Genomic DNA, 23569 nt, shown 5'->3' on the forward strand with positions numbered 1-23569 from the left:
TGTGTGTTATTTTGCATGCTTCCAGTGTGATTCTAATTCTAGTAGACAAGTGAGTAGAATAAAACCTCATTAATTTAGAGCCCAGAAATTTATAAAGTGTGACCATTTGGTTGCAGTATATGCTGTTGGTTCTTAGCATATACGAAGGTATATGTTAAGGGGTAAAAAGTTTTTTTTTTTTACTTTTACTAAGGGGTAAAAAGGCTTTTTTAAAGTCTTGATTTACAAATTTGAATCTATGAAACCAAGGAACCTGCAGTTTGACATCAGCTATCATGTTACTTCCTGCCCACATTCCTAATATAAGAAATAATAGATTTCTTAAAAATGTTTTAGGCCAGGTACATTGGCTCTCACCTGTAATCCCAGCACTTTGGGAGTCTGAGGCTTAAGCCCAGGACTTCGAGACCAGCCTGGGCTACATGGCAAAACGCCATCTCTACAGAAAAAAAAAAAAAAAAAAAAAAAACACAAAACTTAGCCAGGTGTGGTGGTGCACGCCTGTTATACCAGCTCCTTGGGAGGCTGAGGCCGGAGGATCACTGAAGCCCAGGAGGCAGAGGTTGCAATGAGCCGAGATCACACCACCGTACCCACTCTGGGCGACAGAGTAAAGACCCCATCTCAAAAAAAAAAAAAAAAAAAAGTTTTACTTTGACCTAATGTTCTGTTGTTAATAGCTGTGACCTTAAGGCAGAGTTAACCTTTTGGTGCCTTATTTTTCTCATCTCTCAAATAGTAATAATAGTGGTACTTAGTTGTAGGGTGGTTATGAGAATTAAGTGAGCAAGTATATGTAAAACACATGGCATGGAGCCCAGCATGAGTAAATGCTGTGTTCTCATCAACATGATGATGCCCTTGCTTTAAAGACTGCCCTTTCTGTGTGAGGCTGATAAAAGCCTCAAACACATTTTGTCTCAGCCATTCACAAGGTCATGAGTTCAAGAACAGCCTGACTAACGTGGTGAAACCCCATCTCTACTAAAAATACAAAAAAGTAGCCGGGTGTGGTGACACGTGCGTGTAATCCCAGCTACTTGAGAGGCTGAGGCAGGAGAATCACTTGAACCCAGGAGGTGGACGTTGCAGTGAGCCAAGATTACGCCACTGCACTCCAGCCTGGGCAACAGGGCAACAGAGTGAGACTCCGTTAAAAAAAAAAAAAAAAAAAAAAAAAAAAAAAAAACACAACTCAGATGTTTTACTATCAAATTAATGCATTTTATACAAATATTCCAAAGGTTTTTGTTTTATGTACCGTTGTTGGAAAACATGACATAAAGTGGCCACTGTAGTTAAATAGGAAATGTGAATTTAAAAATTCTTCCTGTACTGGCCCAAACTCTATATACTATCAAATAGTAGGTTCTCAGTATGTATTTGCAGAAGTGTCTGCGTGGATGACTAGCACATTCATTGGATACAGTAACATCAGCCCTGCGTCTTAGCAGGAGCCCCAGTAAGCTCTTTTTTCCTATTTGCATTGTAGCATTGATTGTTCAATGTTGATTTGAGTGGAACATCCTCTCAAAAGTAAGGTAACAGATTCCTGGCTGCAAGAAAAGACATTTTCTTGGAGATCTCCGTTTTCAAATATTTCTTTTTTTTTTTTTTTTTTTTTGAGACGGAGTCTCACGCTGTTGCCCAGGCTGGAGTGCAGTGGCGCGATCTCGGCTCACTGCAAGCTCCGCCTCCCAGGTTCCCGCCATTCTCCTGCCTCAGCCTCCTGAGTAGCTGGGACTACAGGCGCCCGCCACCGCGCCCGGCTAATTTTTTTTTTTTTGTATTTTTTTAGTAGAGACGGGGTTTCACTGTGGTCTCGGTCTCCTGACCTTGTGATCCGCCCGCCTCGGCCTCCCAAAGTGCTGGGATTACAGGCTTGAGCCACCGCGCCCGGCCTTTCAAATATTTCTTTATCACATATACATGCCAACTGGAAATGAGTCCTTTTATTAAAATGGTTGGGAGATACAGTGATAAATGTTTGACAAAAAAATTAATAAAATGATTGGGAGGGTTAAGGGAATTCAGTCATCCACTCTAGAATGAATTACTTCCGTTAGATAATCGCTACTTATCTTCTTCGCTGTCTGAAGGATCATGCAAGGGATGTGAGAGCTTTAGTTTTGGCCACAGAGTAGTAAGTTTGGGGTTTGGAACGTGCATCTGGAGGGAAAATGAGGGAACTGGCCATTTAAGGGCAGTAAGAACCAGAAAAGGCAAAACAGTAAAGCCATATTTTGACTGACTTTGTAAGTTTTCCAAGGGCTTGTCTTGACAGAAACAGTGTGATAAGTGAGAAGAGATTTGTTCAGAATTCAGCTTTGGCATTTATTTTTTGTGAAACATAGGTTAGTTTACTTCACCTTCCTGATCCTTGGTTACCTCATTTATGAAATGGGTTTGGGAACAGTACCTAACTCACAGAGTCATTGCAAAAATTAAATAATAGAATTCATATAATGTACCTAGCAGTTTAGGTGCTCAGTTTTTTAAAAAACTGTTACCTTTTTATCTGTCTGGAAGGTCAAAAGCCAATAGTCTTGATTGCTAAAATTCTGGAGATAAGATCTCTCTGCAGTGGTAAGTGTTCAGCAGGTACCTTAATTTCTTGCCAGGGGGTTGTTGAGGTTATTGATCGTATGCCAAAAATGTATGTCCCTGTAGGGCACAGTAGGTGTCTAAATATTTATTGAATGAAAACTTTGAAATGACCGTAATGGTCTGAGCAGCTCTGCTTTCAGGCACTAGCATAGGAAGTGAAGAGAGCTTTGTCATTTTTACCTCTCTCCACTCGTCAGCCTCATCCTGGATGGGTCAGGCCTATTTTCCAAGTACTTAATTATGTTCACTTCTTGTTTGTAAAGCAGAGCAATTCAGTAAGATGATGGGAGGAAATAATTTCATTTCTGGGTACTAATTCCAGTAGCAGCTGTTTTCTGCTAACTGAGAAATATGCCTGTGCTAACAACTTTACACTTCCAGCAACAACACTGGAACCATGATGCACACTAAGCTGTCTAAAGACAAATGTGCGGTGTTTATTTTCTTTTAGGAAACACAGAAACATTAATTGGAATTAATGTATTCTGTTTCTGCATGCATTTCTACTTACACGTTTGATGATTTTCCTAGCTGAACATCTACTTTTTATTATGTCAGAGGGATATCTTCATCACTTCTCTTCATGAAATGTACCCAGAGCTTTCCTGATTGAAACATTTTCAAAACTCAGAAACTTGAATAGGTTTTCCTTTTGTCTGAGGGTGTGTGGGGGAGGGGGTGTAAAATGAAGACATCTGTGTATATTGTTAATTGGGAAAAACAGTTTACAAAACAGTATATACAAGTTGAACCAACGTATGTCAAAAAAAAAAAAAAAAGACACACACATCTTGGTAAAATTAAGGTATTAACAGTGATTATTGCTGCATGTAAAAGTGAGATTAACAACTAATGTTTGGTTTCTTCTTTGTACTATCTCTGTCTCATTTTCTTCTATGAATGTGTTTTATTTTAATGAGAAGTAAAACCTATAAAAGGACAAGCCTCAGAGTTTGAAGGAACAGAGTTGTAGAATCGTCAGTTTTGAAACGTGTCATAACAATATTTACAGAAGCTCTTGTAGCTTTTGACAGAGATGCTGCTCAAGAGACCCTTCAGGAACAACGTGTTCCTCCCTCCACTCACCATTCAAGTTCCTGGACTGAGTAATTCACATACTAGGTAAAGGTTACTTGTGGAATGATGCATTAAAAGCCTCCTTTTCTAGCTGTCTTAAGCCTCTGGCCACCAGCACCACTACTGTACATAGCTCTAATTCAGGCCCTCCTCATTTCATTGCTTATCTTCCTTACTCTCTCAGCCTCTCTCTGCCTCCTCTACCTCTCCCACCACCATCCCCGTGAAATGCAGATCTAACTGGTCACTCCATTTTCTCCAGTAGATTGCCAGAGTCGTGGATGGGAATGTGAGTTTTTTAGTGTCACATGCAGAATCTCCCTTCCTGTGTGCTCAATGTCACCTCCTGCAGCTTATCCCCTCCTATGCCCCAGACCTTTGGACCTGCTCCTCACGCTTCCCAGCTTGTCCGTGTTCCCTCCTCCAAGTCCTCTCTGAAGGTTAAGGCTGCCTGTGTGGAACCTTGCCTGCCTCTTTGGTGCACACCCTTGAGCTCAGGTCCCTGGGCTCCCTGGGCCCCATACGCAGTCAGGTCTGTTTCCACAGATTTTTAATGTCATGGACCGTGTGTTTTTCAGATGTGTTTGGAATGTGGTAGAGGCTTAATAAATATATGATGAATGAGTAAGTAGGAATTTCAAAGTGGTTTCTAAAATTTCTCTTTTTCCCAATTATGAAAGTAAGTACTTAGAGGAGAATCATATAACCCAAGAAGATATTAAAATAGAAATTAATCTTTGGAGCTTTTGCTTCATTGACGTCTAACCCTTACTGTAATCAGGAGGAAATGTTCTTGTATGCTGGGCATCCAGCTGTTACTCCCCAAGCTATATCAGATTACTTTCTTTCCAGGCTGGACTGCAGAGTGAACGCAGAAGAGAAGTAGTGGGGGCTCTGACCCATCCAAACCATTTCCTCACCGGGAGAGCTTAGGAATGTTACTTAACCTCTCTGTGCCTTCATTTCTTCACTTAGTAAAAGAAACTAAAGACTTCCCTCTTTAGGGTAGGTAGTACATGAGATAGCATATGACATAAAATGCCTGGAATGTAGTCATTAATTTAGTAAGTATTTATTGAGGGCTGGGCACAGTGGTACATGGCTATAATCCCAGCACTTTGAGAGGCCGAGGCAGGAGGATCACTTGAGGCTGGGAGTTTAAGACCAGCCTGGGCAACAAAGCAAGACCCCGTCTCTACAAAAATTTTAAAAATTAGTCAGGCATGGTGAGGCATGCCTGTAGTCCCAGCTACTTGGAAGGCTGAGGCAGGAGGATGCCTTGAGCCCAAGAGTTCAAGGCTGCAGTGAGCCATGATTGCACCACTGCATTCCAGCCTGGGCAACAGAGTGAGATCCTGTCTCTAAAAAATACGTATTTTTTAAATTAGCCTCATGTGGTGGCGTGCACATATAGTACCATGCACATATAGTACCGGTTACTAGGAAGGCCAAGGTAGGTCAATAACTTGAACCTGGGAGGTCAAGGCTGCCATGAGCCGTGATATTGCTAGTACCTGATGTGTGCCAAACACATTTTAATGAGAAAAATGTGTGTGTCCTCAGTGAGAAGGAAGACAGGAAGCAAATAAGGAGTGATAAGAGCCAGAAAGAAAATACAGCAGAGTGTATAAGAATGGAACATCATAGGGAGGTGGTCAGGCCAGGTACCGCCCGCTCTAAGGAGGTGCTGATTGATGAGAGTCCTAGAGGGCCTGCAGGAGAGTGTGAGCAGCAGGAGGGACCAGTGCCCCTCCTCAGCCAAAGAACAACTCAGAGTGACAGGAGCTGAGTGCGAGAAGGGGCCTGCAGTTGGTGCCTGGAGGTCATGGCGCTGATGTGTGTTTATTCTGAGCAGAATGGGAATCAACAGCAAGGACTCAGTAGAAACATAGACATTTGCAGAGTTTCTCTTCTGTTTTGTTTTCTTTTTTCTCTCCTGTACTTAAACAATATGAAAGCATTTCCTAAACTGTTCCACTGTGGTGTAGCCCAGAGTAAATCATTCAGTTTCACTTTTAGTCTGCTGAAATCCCAAGAAAGATTATACCATCTTTAATCAATATACCTATAAATTAGTACTGAATGTCAAGAAGATGCTTTGAAATTTTGGAAAGTTATACAGACATCTGAAGTTACAATTATTACTGTAGTGATTTCTGTGCTTTAAATGCCTTGGTTTTTGGACTTCTGTGGAACATACCACTCCCCTCTGGTATTCATGGACTCAGTCAGCACTGGGTATGTCAGCTGCTTAGATAGTCAAAACTTATGCATACTTGGCTCCTCAAAGTCACATTTGGGATGATGGCCATTTGTCAAGTGCCTCACTGGCAGCTTAGTTTGGAGAAGAACACTATGGGTAGGCAAGATGTGCCTATGTCAAATGTGGTTCATGTTAACATAGCAAAAGTCGGTCTAGTAGATTTGACACACTTCTAAGAGAATAAACATCATACGTCATCACCATTGAAGTTGTGGGTCAATCATGGAATGACTTAAACGGTATAAATTACTTATCAGCAAAATACTTTGAAATAGTCCTTGCTTAGAAATGAGAGGTGAGGAGGGTGGGATGAGGGAAAGGAGCAGAAAAGATAACTATTGAGTACTTGGCCTAATACCTGGGTGATAAAATAATATGTACAACAAACCCCTATGTTTACCTACATAATAAACATTCACATATACTCCCAAACCTAAAAGTTTTTTTTTTTTTTTTTTTTTTAAAGAAAGAAATGAGAGTGAGACCTGAGGCCAGCATGGTGCCTCACGCCTGTAATCCCAGCTGAGGCACACAGATCGCTTGAGCTCAGGAGTTTAAGAGCAGCCTAGGCAACATGGAGAGAAACTGTCTCCACAAAAAATACCAAAAAAAAAAAAAAAAGGTGTGATGGTGTGCATCCATAGTCCGAGCTACTTGGGAGGCTGAGGTGGGAGGATCACTTGAGGCTAGGAGGTTGAGACTGCAGTGATCAATGATCACCCCACTGCACTCTAGCCTGGGCGACAAAGCGAGACCCTATCTCAATAAAAACAAAAAGGAGAAAGAAAAAGAAAGAAATGAGAGGTAAATGGTGCTGTTTAACTTGCCTGAATGCAGTTAATACTCAGCTGAGTGTATGGTTTTTTGTTTTTTGTTTTTTGTTGTTAAGATTTATATCTACTCTTGGTTGTATCTGTTGGTAAGATTGTTCAGAAACACCGCAGAAACCTAGATTTTGGGAGAATTAAAAAATAAAGTTAACCTTCTGTCATGTTCAAATGTGAATAGTGTCTAAAAAGTACTAATTTTTTTTTTTTTTTTTTTTTTTTTTTGAGACGGAGTCTTGCTCTGTCGCCCTGTTGCCCAGGCTGGAGTGCAATGGCATGACTTTGGCTTACTACACCTCCACCTTTCAGGCTCAAGTGATCCTCCTGCCTCAGCCTCCTGAGTAGCTGGGATTACAGGCATGCACCGTCATGCTTAGCTAAGTTTTGTATTTTTAGTAGAGACGGGGTTTCGCCACGTTATCCAGGCTGGTCTGAAACCCCAGGCCTCAAGTGATCCGCCTGCCTCAGCCTCCCAAAGTGCTAGGAGTACAGGCACAAGCCACCACGCCTGGTCAGCTTAAAAATTATTACATTTTTCAAAGGCAGTCCTTCCCTACTTACAAAACCTGAAACCTCTTACTATGCATAATCAACTTAAGCTTGGGAAGTTCTTCCTTATGTCTGGCCCAAATCATCTTCTACAATTGGAGTGCATTTCTTTTCATCTGAGCTAATGGAAAACAGCTGCCCAACCTTCCCAGTAACAACCTGCATATACTTGAAGATGGTCATTAAGTCACCCCCTAGCTTTCCCTCCTCTGTACTAAATAACACCTCTAACTCACTTTCAGAGTTTCCATTTTCCACCCTTTTAATCATCTCTTCATCTCCCCAAGCTTTTCTGCATCCTTCTTTAAATGTGGTTTCCAAATTGGAACATAATAACATAGCAAGAGTTGTCCTTACCATTAACTGGGTCGCTGCCTTTTCAGGTGGTCATATGCTGTTGTCATTTATATGAGAAAGTCAGTAATTTTATCAACATCCAAAAAGATGAGATGTAGAACTAACAGTTGTTTTTACAGTGAGCTAAGCCTGCTTTGTGGCTGCAGATTCTGATTTTGGAGTCTGAGGCCTTTAGCAACCCAAACTTCAGCTGTTTTGGTTTTTTTTTTTGAGATGGAGTTTTGCTCTTGTTGCCCAGGCTGGAGTGCAGTGCTGCTGTCTTGCTCACTGTAACCTCCACCTCCCAAGTTCAAGCGATTCTCCTGCCTCAGCCTCCCGAGTAGCTGGGATTACAGGTGCCCGCCACCACACTGGGCTAATTTTATATTTTTAGTAGAGACAGTGTTTCTCCATGTTGGTCAGGCTGGTCTCAAACTCCTGACCTCAGGTGATCTGCCCACCTCAGCCTTTCAAAGTGCTGGGATTACAGGCCTGAGCCACCTCATCCGGCTCTTCAGCTATTTTCTAAGAAAAATTTGCAGGCCCAGAAGCTCCTGCCTCCCCTTCTAGGTTTGGTGACAAGTTCTGGAGTATAGGAATCTTCCCAAGCAGTGTTTCCTCTTAGGCAAAATTCTCTTGTACTTGACTTCTGGTTCCATTTCTAAATCAAAGGTACAGGCACTGAACACGGAATCCCCTGGGGTCTCTTACTTCCTCCCCCAAAGCAGTTTGCTTTGGAACAGATAGATACGTGACAAAGGGCATTGTTTTCTGTGTGTAATCTCATTGAAATCATAGAGGGAGAAAGATCTTGAAAAATGGTCCAGCGAACACAGGAAGATAAATAGAAATTGTTTAATGCCTATTATTTAAGAGAGGTAGCAGTGTGTCATTGAAGTTGTCTTGTTTGTATGCCATCTCTGTTGTTTCAGGCTTACCGATGTGACTTGTCTCTAACTCCCTCCCCCTCTCTTTTCCCTAAAAATTTTAATTCCTCAGCTGGAGATGCTCCTGGTACTAGGATTTTCAGAACCACAGCTCTCAATTGAAACAGCGACATAGATCCAACTAAAGAGTTTCATTGCTTATTTCTCCAGGCTTCTTGTGTTCGAGCACAGCCCAGCCCAGGCACTCAAACATTTCATTCCTTGGTCAGCTTCTGCAGGAAGGAGGGATCCTAGTATCAGCCATTGTCCAGCATGTGACCTTGGACATGGGCAGGCAGGAGAGTGTTTTGACCAGTGTGAATATGTGGTGAGATTCCTAAGTTAGCGTGACTATCTAGATACTGTAGGGTCTGTTTTATATGTGTGACCAAGAGATTTGCTGATAAGTTATATGAAATCCTTATCAAATTTTCTCTCTCTCTAGATATTGGGGTTCATTAAGCATTGCCTCACAGGTAGTAATTGTCATTGTACTTCTGAGAGAAGTAGTGTAAATTTTGCATCACAACCAAAATTTGTTGAATCCATGGATACCTGGGAGATCAATTTGGGGATGATTGATTACTGGGGTCGTTTTGAATGAATAAATGAAATATAGCTTAGCTACGTTTCGCAGTAAGATACAGCATTAAAAGTGCCAACTGTTGGTGCTTAGGTATGTGTAGGTTCCAGAAAGGTGCATTTCCATGGACCATGCCCACTGTTCATTGGAAGTGAGGTGGATTATTTTTTATTCTCTTCTGAAAAATCACCAGGATATTTATGCACAGTTTAAAGACATTTAGTAGGACACCTAATTATTTTCCATCTTTAATGAGATTCAGAATTCAAGTGGGATAAATAAAACTGTACTAAACTTACCAGCTTATATTTGAGGGCAGAAACCTACAGATCTGTTGTCTTCTGGCAGCAAACTTGGAACAATGCTCAGATGTCTGTTTCTTCATTGCTGAAAATGTATTTTTATATCACTGAGCAGGCCTTGTGAACTGCATACCTGCCCTGCAGGGCACTGAACCTGCAGACAAGAGAGTGGAGCTGTATATAACTTCTCTATTTTCTCTTTTTTTCCAGTCTAACAGGCAACCAGCTAAGTTGAACCTTCTCACCTGCCAAGTAAAACCTAATGCCGAAGACAAAAAATCTTTTGACCTGATATCACGTGAGTCCTTTTTCTCTCTCTGAGTTGGTTATCGTGGCTTCTGACACCTACACATTTCCATTCTCCAGGTCAGCAGCTTTCCAAGCGGGACTCCTCAGAGTTGGCATTGGAACAGTTTCTTGTTATTCCTGCATGCGCTGCTCTAGAAAGATGCCCCAGGTCTCTTAATTTCCACTGAGCCTACTTGGCAGTTGACAAGGCATAGCAGTGTCAGATCTGACCAGCAATAGAATAGAATCTAGGATTTGTACATTGAACTAGACCAATGCTTGACTGTGAGTACACAGCTTTATCCTCTTGGACAGATGTTTCTAAGTGTATTCCCATTTTCTGTCTTAGATCTACTGAGTTATAGTTGTTGGTATAAGGCCCAGACGTAGTTTAAAAAAAAAAAAAAGCTGCTAGGTGATTGAGGTGATTGTAATGTGTACCTGTGGTTAAGAAGCACAGATGTAGACTTGGGAATGCAGATGTGCCTTATATCTGTACAACACATTTGCCCAGAGTTATATCCCTGCAAAATCTAACTCTTAAAGGAAAAATCATTTCCTTGCTTCCAAGCAGAACTGCCTTCAACCTCCATGAATTGATGGCACTGCACCCTGTCACCCTTCTACTTCATGGTTCAGAGTTTGCTCTTCTCCTGTGATGAGAGAGTGTAATGAGCGACCCACCCCACAGCCGGTTATAGCCTGTGCCCTCACAGTGTGTAAAGAGTTGGGGGGAGATGTTCCTCTAGGCCAGCTACCTGTGCTTGTACTGGTTCCCATGGGTATGCTTACCGACCCACACTGTAGCTGAGAGGACACCTCTTTGTAAAGAGAGGATGACAGTGCCAGTGAAGTGACTCTCATGAATATCCTGAAATCCTGCAACACTAATCTTAAGTATCCTTCCTTCTCTATCACAGCCCAGCAAGGCAGACCCACAGCCAAAGTGGATGACCTATATATAGAAGCACAGAAATATTTTCCTGCCCTTTGAAACCCTTCTGATGCAGTTGTGTGAACAGTCCTGACCCAAAAGATAAAATCAGTCATGAGGCTCTTTAGGTGTAGTCGAAGCTGCCTTCTGCAGCATCTGTATGAAGTTTAGATTCCCTGTGATTTTCATTACCAAGAGATTTCTTGAGTTATTGATGAGAAACAAATATGAAAATTTTGAATTATTTTATGACTTCAAAAAGCCAAGAATCCCTAGTTATGAGAATCTATAGGTTATTAATAATAGTTGTCAGTTATAGAGCATCTATTACATGCCAGGTACCTTATATACATTATTGCTAATCCTCACGAAAGCCCTATCGGTTTTCCATTTTAGAGAAGAAAAAACTGAGACTCCAAGAGGTTCAGTGACCTAAAGAAGATCACACAGCAATAAAGCAGAGATTCAGCCAAAGCTCTCAGGCACTGCCACCCATGGCATGTTCTTTTTTGTTTTGTTTTGTTTTGGGGTTTTGTTTTTGTTTTTGTTTTTGTTTTTTTGAGACAAGGCCTCACTGTGTCACCCAGGCTGGAGTGTAGTGGTTCAGTCACAGCTCACTGCAGCCTCACCTCCTGGTCTCAAGTGATCCTTCTGCTTCAGCCTCCCAGGTAGCTGGGACTACAGGTGCATGCCACCGCATCTGGCTAATTTTTAATTTTTTTGTAGAGGCAGGATCTGTATGTTGCTGAGGCTGGTCTCAAACTCCTAGGCTTAAGCAGTCCTCCTGCCTTGACCTCCCAAAGTGTTAGGATGACAGTCATGAGCTGTAATATTAAGCATGGCGTGTTCTTTGACATACACACTGTCTCTCTCTCTCCAGGGGAGATAAAGGGTGTGATTGCCTAGCCTAGTCACAGAGGAGGTGCTCAGGATGTGTTAGTTTGACCTGAATATATTGAGAAAGAGCTTCCCTCATGTACACCCTGCCCAGAGTATCCAAGTTAGGCCACTCCTTCCCTTACATGGATAGCAGAGATTGAGCCTTTCTTCCTGCAACCTGATTCAACCAGAGAGCAGCCCCAACATCTGGGGCATAGTATTCCTAGTGTCGGGGATATTGGGGCTACCCCGTGGTTAAGTCTCAGAACACATGGGGAACAGTAAATGAATCATTTCTGAAAAGGAGGATTTAAAAAAAAAAAAAAAAGAACAGTAATAGTTGAGTTGAAAATGAAACAGAAAATACTGAATTAGCTGTCACTCTCCAGTTTGTCATAGAAATCCATTTGGATCAAATAGAACCTTCCCCTCTCCTCACTGTTTATTCAAAAGCAGTGTCAGATGTTTGCATGGTATTTGTGGTTATTTCATTGTATTCTTGTTGCACTTAAGAAAAATAATCTTGACAGAATGAATCATGTAGCTGTTTTATTGCTGTGTGACCTTGTGTAAGTCACTGAACCTCTTGGAGCCTCAGTTTGTCTGTAAAATGAGAAACAGATAGGGCTTTTGTGAAGATTAGCAATAATATACACAAGGCACCTGGTACATAATGGTGTAAAACTAAAATAATATTAAAGTTCTACTTTTACTGGGTTGGTTTTCTTTCCAGGAACTTAAATCTGTGTTATACTTGAAAGTACCCTGCTTTCTAAGGTTTCACTTATTTTTCTTTTTTTTGTTTTAGATAATAGAACATATCACTTTCAGGCGGAAGATGAGCAGGATTATGTAGCGTAAGTAGTTTTGAAATAAAGATGCAATGCCTTGGATTGAAAAAGCACCTCTCTCTTTATAATATACATTAACATTTTCTTTTCATTTGTAAGAACCTTGCCTGGTGGCTCCATGCTTCTTTCTTGCCTGTGGGCCATGTTGCTTTTCTCTGTCTGTGGTTCTCCCTCTTGTCTACTCAATAAGTTCTGGTACCTCCTGCAAGATTCTGCTCAAGCCTCACCCTCTCTGGGGTTATAGCTCCCTACTGTCTGCCCGTGGTCTCTTCATACCCTTCTGTGATCCTGTGGTGCATGTCTGCAGCCGTCTAGAGACCAAGGGCTTTTTGAGGACAAGGACCGTGCCTTATGCGTCTTTTAATCACATCCCCTGCCCTCAGGAAGGGCCTTTGCTCAGTTTTTGGTGGCCAAACATATCAGCCAGCCTACCTGGACACTTGACCATTACTGTAGGAGGAGCAGGAGAGCCAGGCCCTGAAGTAAGGAACACTGGCCTGTGCCTTTCACTGGGGTGAACAGAGTCAATAAAAAGGAACTTGATACAGTGGGAAGGACCAGGTTGGTATCACATACTCCTGGGTTGGAGTTTTGCACTTACCTGACCAGGTATGCAACCTTAGATAGTCCCTAGCCCCTTTTTTAAAACACTAGCCCTGGTCCTGAGCCGTCTTTATTCCCTCCTCTTTCCTGTAGCCTGCCTAGACTGAAAAAGGCAGTGTGTGACTATTACAAATCTCAGCTGCTTGGGAGAGGGATGTTTTTGTTAAAGTGGGCAAGAGAAATGATAAAGGATCAGAAAGAGAAGAGAATATGGGTAGAAAAGATACGGAGGTGGGAGGAACACGGTGGGGAAAGAAAACTGAGAGAGAAGGTAGAAAGACAAAGGAAAATGAGGAGAAAGGTCTAATTAGCCATTCATTATTTGAATATTTAATGAATGCCAGCTGTATGCCAAGACTATGCAAAGCCTTGAGAATACAACATTAAATTAGACGGAGCCCCTGCCCTGAAGGAACTGCATCTCTACTGCAGGAGGCTGTCATAGGTGCGACATAGTGCAGGTGCTAAGAGTAAGGGCAGAGGAGGCCATGTGCTGGAGGAATAGACTCGGGACACACACCCTCCTGGCTTCCTGGGGTTGTTGCTCAGAGATGACTTCCAAGAGGAAGGTAAGCCTGAACTGGCTCATGAACGTAGAAGAGGGTTGTAAATACTGTATGCTCCAGGCAGGAGGCTCTGATGGCACAGAAACAGGATGGAATTGGAAGGAAGTGATTGATGACTTGGTGTTATGGGTATAGAGTTGGTGGACTGAAAGGTGACTAGAAGTCAATGAGAAAGGAAGAAGTCAGAGGCCTGGCCCTCCACCCACAGATTCAGAGAGAGGTACTATTTATAATAAAAATGGGTAATAGTTATTGAGATGTTATGTGCTAAATGCACTTCATGTCTTATTAATCCTCACAACCCCAGAAAGTAGGGACTTTTGTCCCTAGTTTGCAGATGAGGAAACAGAGGCATAATGTGCACATGGTAACAGTCCGGTAAGCTAGGATTTGAACCCAGACAGAATTCCACAGTCACCTTGGAATATTGTTTCTCCTTATCTGATTTCATTCTCTCCTCCTCATTTCCCTTTCTCAAAACCCTAAGTGGAACACAGGTGAGTAATTTGGGTGAGGCAGGGAACACAACCACTTTGTTTTCCCTTATGACTGAAACTCAGGCCTTCAATATTTTATTTACTCTTAGGACTTAACAGGTAATTCAGTCCCAGTTTTGTTAGAGATTCGTTTCCTGCCCATGAGACTTAACATTTTTCAGTAAAAGGATTACGTGGCCCATCCTGAAGTTGTACATTTTGCACTTTGCAGTTTTGTTTTGGAGACAAGGTTTCACTCTGCCCCACATGCTGGAGTGCAGTGGCATGATTATAGCTCAGCTGCAGCCTCAGTCTCCCAGGCTCAGGTGATCCTCCTGTTTCAGCCTTCGAAGTAGCTAGTGCTACAAGCATACATCACCACTCCCAGCTAATGTTTGTTTTGTTTTTTTTTTTTTTTTTTGTAGCCATGAGGTCTTGCTGCTGTTACCCAGGCTGGCCTCAAACTCCTGAGCTCAAGCCATCCTCCCACCTCGGTCCCACAAAGTGCTGGGATTACAGGCGTGAGCTAAAGTGCCCGGCCTGCTTTCTCTTTGGTTGCTGGTGGTGAGAGGGGAACTTTGTTTTGGTGCTGTAGGAGGTAATGGCAATCCACAAAGAAAGCACATGCCCCCGAGGGAAGCCTTAGTTCTTCACTTACCTCCAGGTTACATAGAGGCAGTTTTGCTGCGTCACTGAGTTTATTTTTCATATGAAAGTGTTCGATGAAATTGAATGAAAAAATTTATTCTCACTGAGGAAAGTTCACAAAGAGCAGATGCATGTTAGACTCATTTGGCTTCTTGTCCAGGCCTGCTGGCTACTGGCTTTTTTTTTTTTTCTTGGCTGGAGTCTCGCTCTGTCACCCAGGCTGGAGTGCAGTGGCGCGATCTCGACTCACTGCAACCTGTGTCTCCCAGGTTCAAGCAATTCTGCTGCCTCAGCCTCGCGGGTACCTGGGACTACAGGGGCCCGCCACCACGCCTGGCTAATTTTTTTGTATTTTTAGTAGAGATGAGGTTTCACCATGTTAGCCAGGGTGGTCTCGATCTCCTGAACTCATGATTTGCCCGCCTCAGCCTCCCAAAGTGCTGGGATTACAGGTGTGAGCGTGGCTTTTTTTAAACGAGATCTCTCTCTGTTGCCCAGGCTGGACTTGAACTCCTAGGCTGGAGTGATCTTCCCTCTTCAGCCTCCCCAGTAGCTGGGACTACATACATGCACTACGGTGGTTAGTGATTTTTTAACCTTAGGCAGATCATCTGGCTTCAGGCTTCTCATCAGTAAGATGCTATTATGTACCTCGATTGCAGAATTTTGAGAGGATAAGATATGTAAAGCCCTTAGGACAGTGCCAAGTTATTTTTTATCTTATAAAACTCAAAACTACTTTTAAAGTATTAAAATACAGTTATTCATTCTTTATGCTTTTGAGTATGCTTACTTGAAAATAATTTAAAAGTTAAAAAATGTTGTCACAAATTATCAATGTGATTCTTGGTCCTTTTGAAATTTAGCCATTTCTTTCCACCAAATTTGAATTATTTTCTCTAGAAAATTATCCTTTAAATATACTTTTTCTGATTATCATGACAAACTTCTTTATTTATTTGTCATGAGCTCCTGAGTAAAGAGGCAAATGGAAGGAACTCTGAAAAAGTGAATCAACAGAAGTGTTTTCTTATTCCCATCTGGTCTGACACAAACCAGGCTAGGACCTTAGGCAAGTCATATAACTTCAGTTTCCTCATCTATAAAGTATTATAAACCCTAACTTAGAGGCATGTTGGAAGACTCTACAGGTTGTGTATCCCTTATTTGAAATGCTTGGGACCACAACTGTTTTGGATTTCAAATTTGGGCTGTTCAATTTATATGTTAAAAATTGTAAGTATTTGGTACATAGTAGATACTGGCCAATGTTAGCCAAATGCTATAATGCCTGAGGAAAGCATAATAGAGGCTTTGCAGTCATGTGAAAAATCCAGTAACAGTGCCGCTGATAAAATGCAGTGGTCAGTCCTGTTGAACCCAGGTTCTTGATTTGTTTTTAACAAAACAATTTCTAGTTTCTAACATCAAACTAACTGACATAAAAATACTGTTTTAATATTCTGAAAGGTATAAAATCCCCCCATTCCTTCTGCATGTGAATTCCTAGACCGTTGGTTTTGAAATGTTCAGTTTTCTGCATCACAGTGGAAGTTAAGCTGTGATATGTGTATTTCTCCCAACATAGTGAAAGTGAGCGCCACCTAGAGTCAAAGGTGTGACTTGCATTGTTCAAATACTCCAAAAACATAATTTGGTTTTTAATTATTATGCTCTCACTATTGCTTATTCAAAGTCTTTTGTATAGTGCTTTGTTTCATATCCATTTCATTCAGCGATATACAAAAAAATGAGAGACTCAGTTCTGAACCTCTGTATTGTCTGTTGAGAATAAACATTAGCTGTCTATGTAGTAACTTAAAAAATTAACGGTGGTTTGGAAATGTTTTTTATTTTCTTCTTAAGAAATAAATTTGGCTTTTTTCTCATTCATGAAAGTAATACAAGCTCATTATAGTTTTGAAAAATTACAGAAAGGCACAAAGTCGAGCAATTACTCTATCAGTTGTTTTCTATAGAAAATCACTCAGAAACAACCACTATTGACATATTGGTGAAATTCCTTTTAGCCTTTAATACATACATATATTTAAATATGGGATTATATCGTTATATTAGTCCGTTCTCACCCTGCTATAAAGAAACACCCTAGACTGGGTAATTTATAAAGGAAAGAAGTTTAATTGACTCACAGTTCCACATGGCTGGGGAGGCCTCAGGAGACTTACAATTATGGTGGAAGGGCAGCAAACACGTCTTTCTTCACATGGCATCAGGAGAGAGAAGTGTGTGGAGCAAAGAGGGAAGAGCCCCTTATAAAACCATCAGATCTCAATGCACTCACTATCATGAGAACAGCATGGGGGAAACTGCCGCCTTGATCACCTCCCACAGTGGTCTCTGCCCAGACACGTGGGGATTATGGGGATTACAATTCAAGATGAGATTTGGGTGGGGAAACAAATCCAAACCATATCAATCATATAATAGGTTTTTTTGTTGTTGATTTCACAAAACACTATATTATGAGCATTTATCCAGTGTCACCCAAAAATTATTTGAAGATGTACACTTTAATGCCTACTTAACTGTTCTGCTTTGTGGTTATTTCATGCCTTATTAATCAACTCCCTGTTGTTGGATTTTTAGGTTATTGTAGTAACAAAGGGTTATTTTGTTTGGGACATATGTTAGTCATACTGTATATAAGTAAATAATCTGCAGTCTACATTTAATACTATAAATGTCATCATGTTTCCATGTTAATATGCCTTTTTTGTAAGTATAAGTTTTTATGGCTGCTAATGAAATATCCCTTCACTTTCACTGTTAAGTGTCCCCACTGACATGGACTTGCAGAAAACATATACCTTTTGCTAAACTCCTTTTCCTGGCCTCTCTCCATTTCTCATTCTTTCTTTCTCATCCTTGCATTGGATAGGTCCCTCACTGAGTCCTCTCCATTCCAACATTCCCTTTATTCAGTATGCCCACACAGAAATGCAGTCTCCTTGTATATTCGTTCAAGTCCTCAGTTATATTGATTTTTTACTTTTCTCGTCTGCTCCTCTCATCTCTCTCATTTTCCCCTATGTATTGCTTTCCATTCTTTAACTCTCATCTTCCTTCAAGTTTGATGTCTTTGTTTTTCATCACTTTATTGCTATTTTGGAAGGGGGCTTCTCTTTTGGAATTACTTGACAAAAGTAGATTTTTTTTTTTTTTTTTTTTTTTTTTTTGCAGTGCCAAAAAGAAAAAAAAAAAAAAAGGCCACGCTCTTATAAAGGACTTTTTCTTCTTATGTTTTTGCCAACAGATGGATATCAGTATTGACAAATAGCAAAGAAGAGGCCCTAACCATGGCCTTCCGTGGAGAACAGAGTGCGGGAGAGAACAGCCTGGAAGACCTGACAAAAGCCATTATTGAGGATGTCCAGCGGCTCCCAGGGAATGACATTTGCTGCGATTGTGGCTCATCAGGTTTTTATCTCCATATTTGAATGATCATTTACAACATCCTTTCTCTTCCTGTAGAACATAAAATGATCTACTTATTGCAAAACCTTAACCCCTGTGGACACACTCACATACACACATAAAACACGTATTCCCAAAGTGATTTTTCCTACCGCTGAGCTGCTTTTACCTATGCTGTTTTCTCTACCTGTAAAGCCCCCTCTTGCTCTCCTAGATGTCACTGCCAAAATACTACCTTTCCTATTAGGTCCAGATATATAAGCATCATAGACGTTATGGAGAGAGTAGGGGGCGTGGAGTCCACATTTTGTATCACTGTTGCCGCTCACAGCCTGGACAATCTCACATTGAGTCCCTTTACTATTCTGATTCATAGTTTCCTTATCCTAAAAAAATGGGTCAATAAACCTCTTGCTATGGCACGGTGGCTCACGCCTGTAATCCCAGCACTTTGGGAGGCTGAGGTGGGTGGATCACTTGAGGTCAGGAGTTTGAGACCAGCCTGGGCAACATGGTGAAACCCCATCGCTATTAAAAATTCAAAAACTAGCTGGGCGAGGTGGGGGGCACCTGTAATCCCAGCTATTCAGAAGGATAAGGTAGAAGAATCATTTCAACCCGGGAGGCAGAGGTTGCAGTGAGCCAAAATTGCACCATTGCACTCTAGCCTGAGGGACAGAGTGAGACTGTCTCAAAAAAAAAAAAAAAAAAGAAAAGAAAATGGTACATGTGAAATCAACTGACATGTGGTACATGATTTTCATTCCTTCCTACTCAGCCACATCCTCCCTAACCTCTATATCACATTGAAGTCACCTTCTCCCAAACTTTTATTTTCAAATATCTCTATATTACCTATGTATTGGCAACAGCTAACATTGAGTATTCTCACTGTACTGAGAATCGTGCTAGGTGTTTTGCTTATCTCAGTGAATCCTTGCAGAACCCCTGTGAGCAAGATGCCAATGTTCCCATTTTACAGATGAGGAAACTGGTACTCAAAGAGGTTGAATGACTTACATAAGGTCACACAGCTAGTAGGAGTCACAACAAGGGTGCAAACCTGGTATTCTTAAGCACTATGATATACTTTTTTTACTGTTTTACTTGTGAAACTGGATTTTCTACACAAGAAGCCATAAGCACCTCTGAGAGAAGTCTCAGATTTTCGCCATTATTGTGTACATGTATGATAGTGACACACATATTGTCAGGAAATGGCAGGCAGGTAGTAAAATCTCAGGCATTGACCAATCAGGAAGACGCTTGACCCAGAGAGACACCTGAAAATTTGGCTAACATAGAAGTAATAGTTCCCACTGTTCTAGGGCCATTGGAGGTTGTAGAAAAAAAGGCCTTAGGTCACTGAAAGAAACATTTGGCGTTCAGTATTTACAGCTGTCTTATTACTAAGAGGTGCTCATGGGGAGGCCATGACCAAAAACTGTTGGATTAACGTTAGTTGCAACTTGGAGGTTAATGATGGCTATAGAATCCATTCCCCTATGAGCAGTACTTAATAGACCTTCAATCCATCACTGTCAGAGGTGATAGTGGCAGTGAGGGAATCTCTCTCACAGGCCTGAAGGTGTTGCATAGAATCTCTTAAGAAAAGCCTTTCTCACATTTTCACAAGGATAAAGTGCTTAATTTTGTTTTCAATTCAGTATCAAAGGGAAACTTTTATTGTAGCCCCTAGGCTAAACCTCAAGAGTCCATTTCTTCTATTTAAGTCTTTCTTTCATAGTTCTTAACAATTTGTACTATTGTTTTAGCTTCCTCTGTAGTTAGCACACTAAAATTAGATGTCTTTTAGTTTCATTGTCTTCAAAATTCTTTCCACAGAACCTACCTGGCTTTCAACCAACTTGGGTATTTTGACCTGTATAGAATGTTCTGGCATCCATAGGGAAATGGGGGTTCATATTTCTCGCATTCAGTCTTTGGAACTAGACAAATTAGGAACTTCTGAACTCTTGGTAAGTAGTGACCTGTACTTGGGAAGAATGATGATATTGTCATGAGTAATTTTATTATATTATTTTGGATTTTTTTTATGTGTCTGCCAAGTACAAAGAATTATATAATTCCTGAATTTTGTGAGTTTGCATAGATGTTTAAAAAGTAACTTTTGTGGTGTGTAATCTTGACTGTTTCTATTTCCTGTTTGAAGAAAGGATGAACCATACATGTCTATAAGTAGCTCAGTGAAATTGGCTCTTTTCTTTTGGGATGGGCTTCTTCAAAACTACTTTTTTCTTTTTGAATTAGTTTTCATATAACTCGCGAAAATAGCAGTTAAACTCAAATGTTCACATTACCTCATGCCTTCTGTTGTAAATAATGACTAAAGAGTTTATCTCAATTTTATTTTTATTATTTCTAAGTTAGTAAAACTACACATGAATTATGAGTGGCTTGTTAACTATTGTCATAACACCGGCTACTCTCTAGCCCGTAACTTCTTTAGGTAGTAAGGGAAGAAATTGTGTGAAGTTGTGGTGCTTAGCTTCTTAATCCAAAAAAGGGGTTATGTACACTTAAACTTGTTTTTCTTTACCCTCTGCCCTTCCCATCATGAGTCACCCAGATTTGGAGTTGTCATCAGGTCCAAATTGCTCCCCGAAATATACCAAAATACCGAAGGGGAGCCCTACTTGGCATCCCCCAAGTAGGATGCCTACTGGACAAATGCCCTGTCTTGCATAATTTTAACACTGATGCACTGTGAAAGACTCTATGTACTGACAGTGAAATTTTTAAAATAAAGTATGACTTCTCAGACAGGAGACTCACCCTTGAGCAGAATCTGAGTGAACCTGGGCTCAAAAAAAAGCTGAATGTCTAACTTATCAGTAGCCTTGACCAAAAAGGGCAGTTAGTGACCCAGCCAGCAGCCCTGGCCATCTGAGCATTCACTAAGCAGTTGTGATCTGTCTTGTGTTCTATGCACAATACAAGATATTCCTTCTAATTTAGAAAGCAGAAAGTTACCATGCTGATACTCGGCTCCCTAGTTCGCTTCAGGATTATAGAGAAAAGACACAGACCTAATACCTGTAACACTTCTTCTTTAGTGCACAAATGATATCCCTCATCTCCTTGACCTGTATTAATGAAACCCAATTTGACGACAAGAAAGAGGAAAGTCCAAATCCTAAACGTTTGCCATGCAATAAACCCGAGTTTTTTTCCCTCAAAGACGTGGTTGCGTGTATGTTTCTTAAACTTTGCATCCCAAAATTACATAAAATGATTAGAGGCCCTTCAGAAGAAATTTTCTTAGAATGCTCTTGAACCCAGAAGCAAAATGCTTCCTGGGTCCTCTGCTGCCTGCAGCATCTTAATCTGTACCCAAATATAAAGTAATCTTGTGTCCTTTTCTGTCCTGGGAGTAAATTTGTTCAATATAAAAAGGAAACGTGATGGTGGTTGAAAAGCTATTACTGTTCATTAAAAGTTTAGCCCAGATTCACAAATGGAGCCCGCTCTCTGTAATCTCAGATAGTTTGTATGTGTGTAGGACCAGATTCTGTTCTAGCGTTTATCACATATTTGTAGATATGATTGATTTCCTTCTCATTGGCTCCACTAGACTCTGAGCACCTATGGAAAGGAAACATACTTTACCCATTTCTGCATTTCCAGCACTTAGTTTGGTGCTTGGCACATGGTAGATACTCAGTAAATATTTGTTGACCACATGGATGGTGGTTTGTATCCTGAGTCAAATGAGGGGAAATACGTATTCATAAATCTCAAAAGCAGATAAAAGGAGACTTAATTAGTAGCAAAGAGTTTGCTATATTGTGGTTTTGTTCTTTTTTTTTTTTTCTGTTACAGCTGGCCAAGAATGTAGGAAACAATAGTTTTAATGATATTATGGAAGCAAATTTACCCAGCCCCTCACCAAAACCCACCCCTTCAAGTGATATGTAAGTATTTGTGATATATTGAACTTTTTTTTTAATCATTCTATAATTGTTTTTCTACCCTCCCAAAAAACTTCTTAGTTTTTTTTTTTTGGCTGGGCGCGGTGGCTCATGCCTGTAATCCAGCCACTTTGGGAGGCCGAGGCGGATGAATCACGAGGTCAGGAGATCAAGACCATCCTGGCTAACACGGTGAAACCCATCTCTATTAAAAATTTTTTTAAAAAATTTTTACCACCGGGCGTGGTGGCAGGCACTTATAGTCCCAGCTACTCTGGAAGCTGAGCCAGGAGAATGGCATGAACCCGGGAGGCAGAGCTTGCAGTGAGCCGAGATCACACCCCTGCACTCCAGCCTGGGCAACAGTGTGAGACTCCATCTCAAAAAAAAAAAAAAAAAAAAGCCTTTAGTTTTTTAGTTTTTGTTTGTTTGTTTTTCAGAGCAAACCCCATTGTCAGGGGAAAGCAGAGCAAAGAAAAGTATTTAGAAATGTATTTCCGGGATGCACAGATTCTTTTCACCCTCACCTTCCCCTGGGTAGCTGCAGCTGAGTACCTGTTCTGTGAAGCACAGATCGCCATGGGGGCAGTTCTCTCAAAAACATGGCATATTGTGATAAGTAAGAGATATTCAAAGACAATGGGAAATTCCTGTTAGCCTGGCAAAAATCCAAATGCTTAAAAACTCACTCAGCAAGACTGTGGGGAAACTGACATTCTGTCTCATAATATTGCCAGTGGGAGTACAAAATGGTACACTACGAAAAACAAATTAACCATATTTACCAAGATTATAAATGTACTTAACCCTTTGACTCGGCAGTCCCACTCCTGGGAATTTATTCCTATTCTGTAATACAAAAAGAGTAGGAACAAAAGAAGTATCCATCTGTAGGCATCTGATGAAATACTCTATGGCAGAGTCACACAACAGAACACTATGAGATGGAAAAAAAAAAAAAGCACAAATTACACTGAAAAGCTTTTCAAAAGTTAATTTGATTGTAAAACTACCATGAACAAATAAGACCTAAGTTTTACTTTACCAACTTGATAACAGCAAGTGCTCAAGCACATACACAATGTAGTCTTGCCCACACCAGCATTTTTGAAATGTTTGCATGACCCAAACCTTGAAGGCACTGCTGCCGGATGAATGTCATAACAGCATGGATTTTTATGTCCTGTTTCTCACGTGGGAAGCAGCATCAGCATCGCCTGGTCAGCTTTGCACCTCATCTAGTCATTTGGCCTCTGTAAGGCTTTCGCCTGCAAAATGTCTGTGGTTCTCCAGTATCACTAATGTTGTGGTTAAGATCACAGATTTTGGAGCCAGACTGCTGGATTTCATATCATAGCTCTGCCTTTTCCTAAACTATGTGATCTTGGACAAGTAACTTTAATTGTCTGTGCCTTAGTTTCCTCATCCAGAACATATATCTACCTCATAGGGTTGTGGTGACAAAGGGCTTGAATAAAAAGTGC

General features: G+C 41.0%; 1 protein-coding gene across 5 annotated transcripts in view; it reads left to right on the plus strand.

Annotated features, from left to right (window-relative positions):
• The window catches only part of ASAP1 (ArfGAP with SH3 domain, ankyrin repeat and PH domain 1), a 395931-nt gene that overhangs the window by 296165 nt on the left and 76197 nt on the right, over positions 1-23569 (plus strand). For all 5 annotated transcript variants that reach the window (XM_050801573.1, XM_050801576.1, XM_050801575.1 and 2 more), the window contains 5 exons: positions 9681-9768; positions 12380-12428; positions 17993-18156; positions 19999-20132; positions 21997-22088. In XM_050801573.1, coding sequence (XP_050657530.1) covers positions 9681-9768; positions 12380-12428; positions 17993-18156; positions 19999-20132; positions 21997-22088 — 527 coding nt within the window. The remainder of the gene's footprint in view (positions 1-9680; positions 9769-12379; positions 12429-17992; positions 18157-19998; positions 20133-21996; positions 22089-23569) is intronic.

The sequence above is a fragment of the Macaca thibetana genome, chromosome 8, assembly GCF_024542745.1.
Source record: "Macaca thibetana thibetana isolate TM-01 chromosome 8, ASM2454274v1, whole genome shotgun sequence".
Taxonomy (NCBI): Eukaryota; Metazoa; Chordata; class Mammalia; order Primates; family Cercopithecidae; genus Macaca; species Macaca thibetana.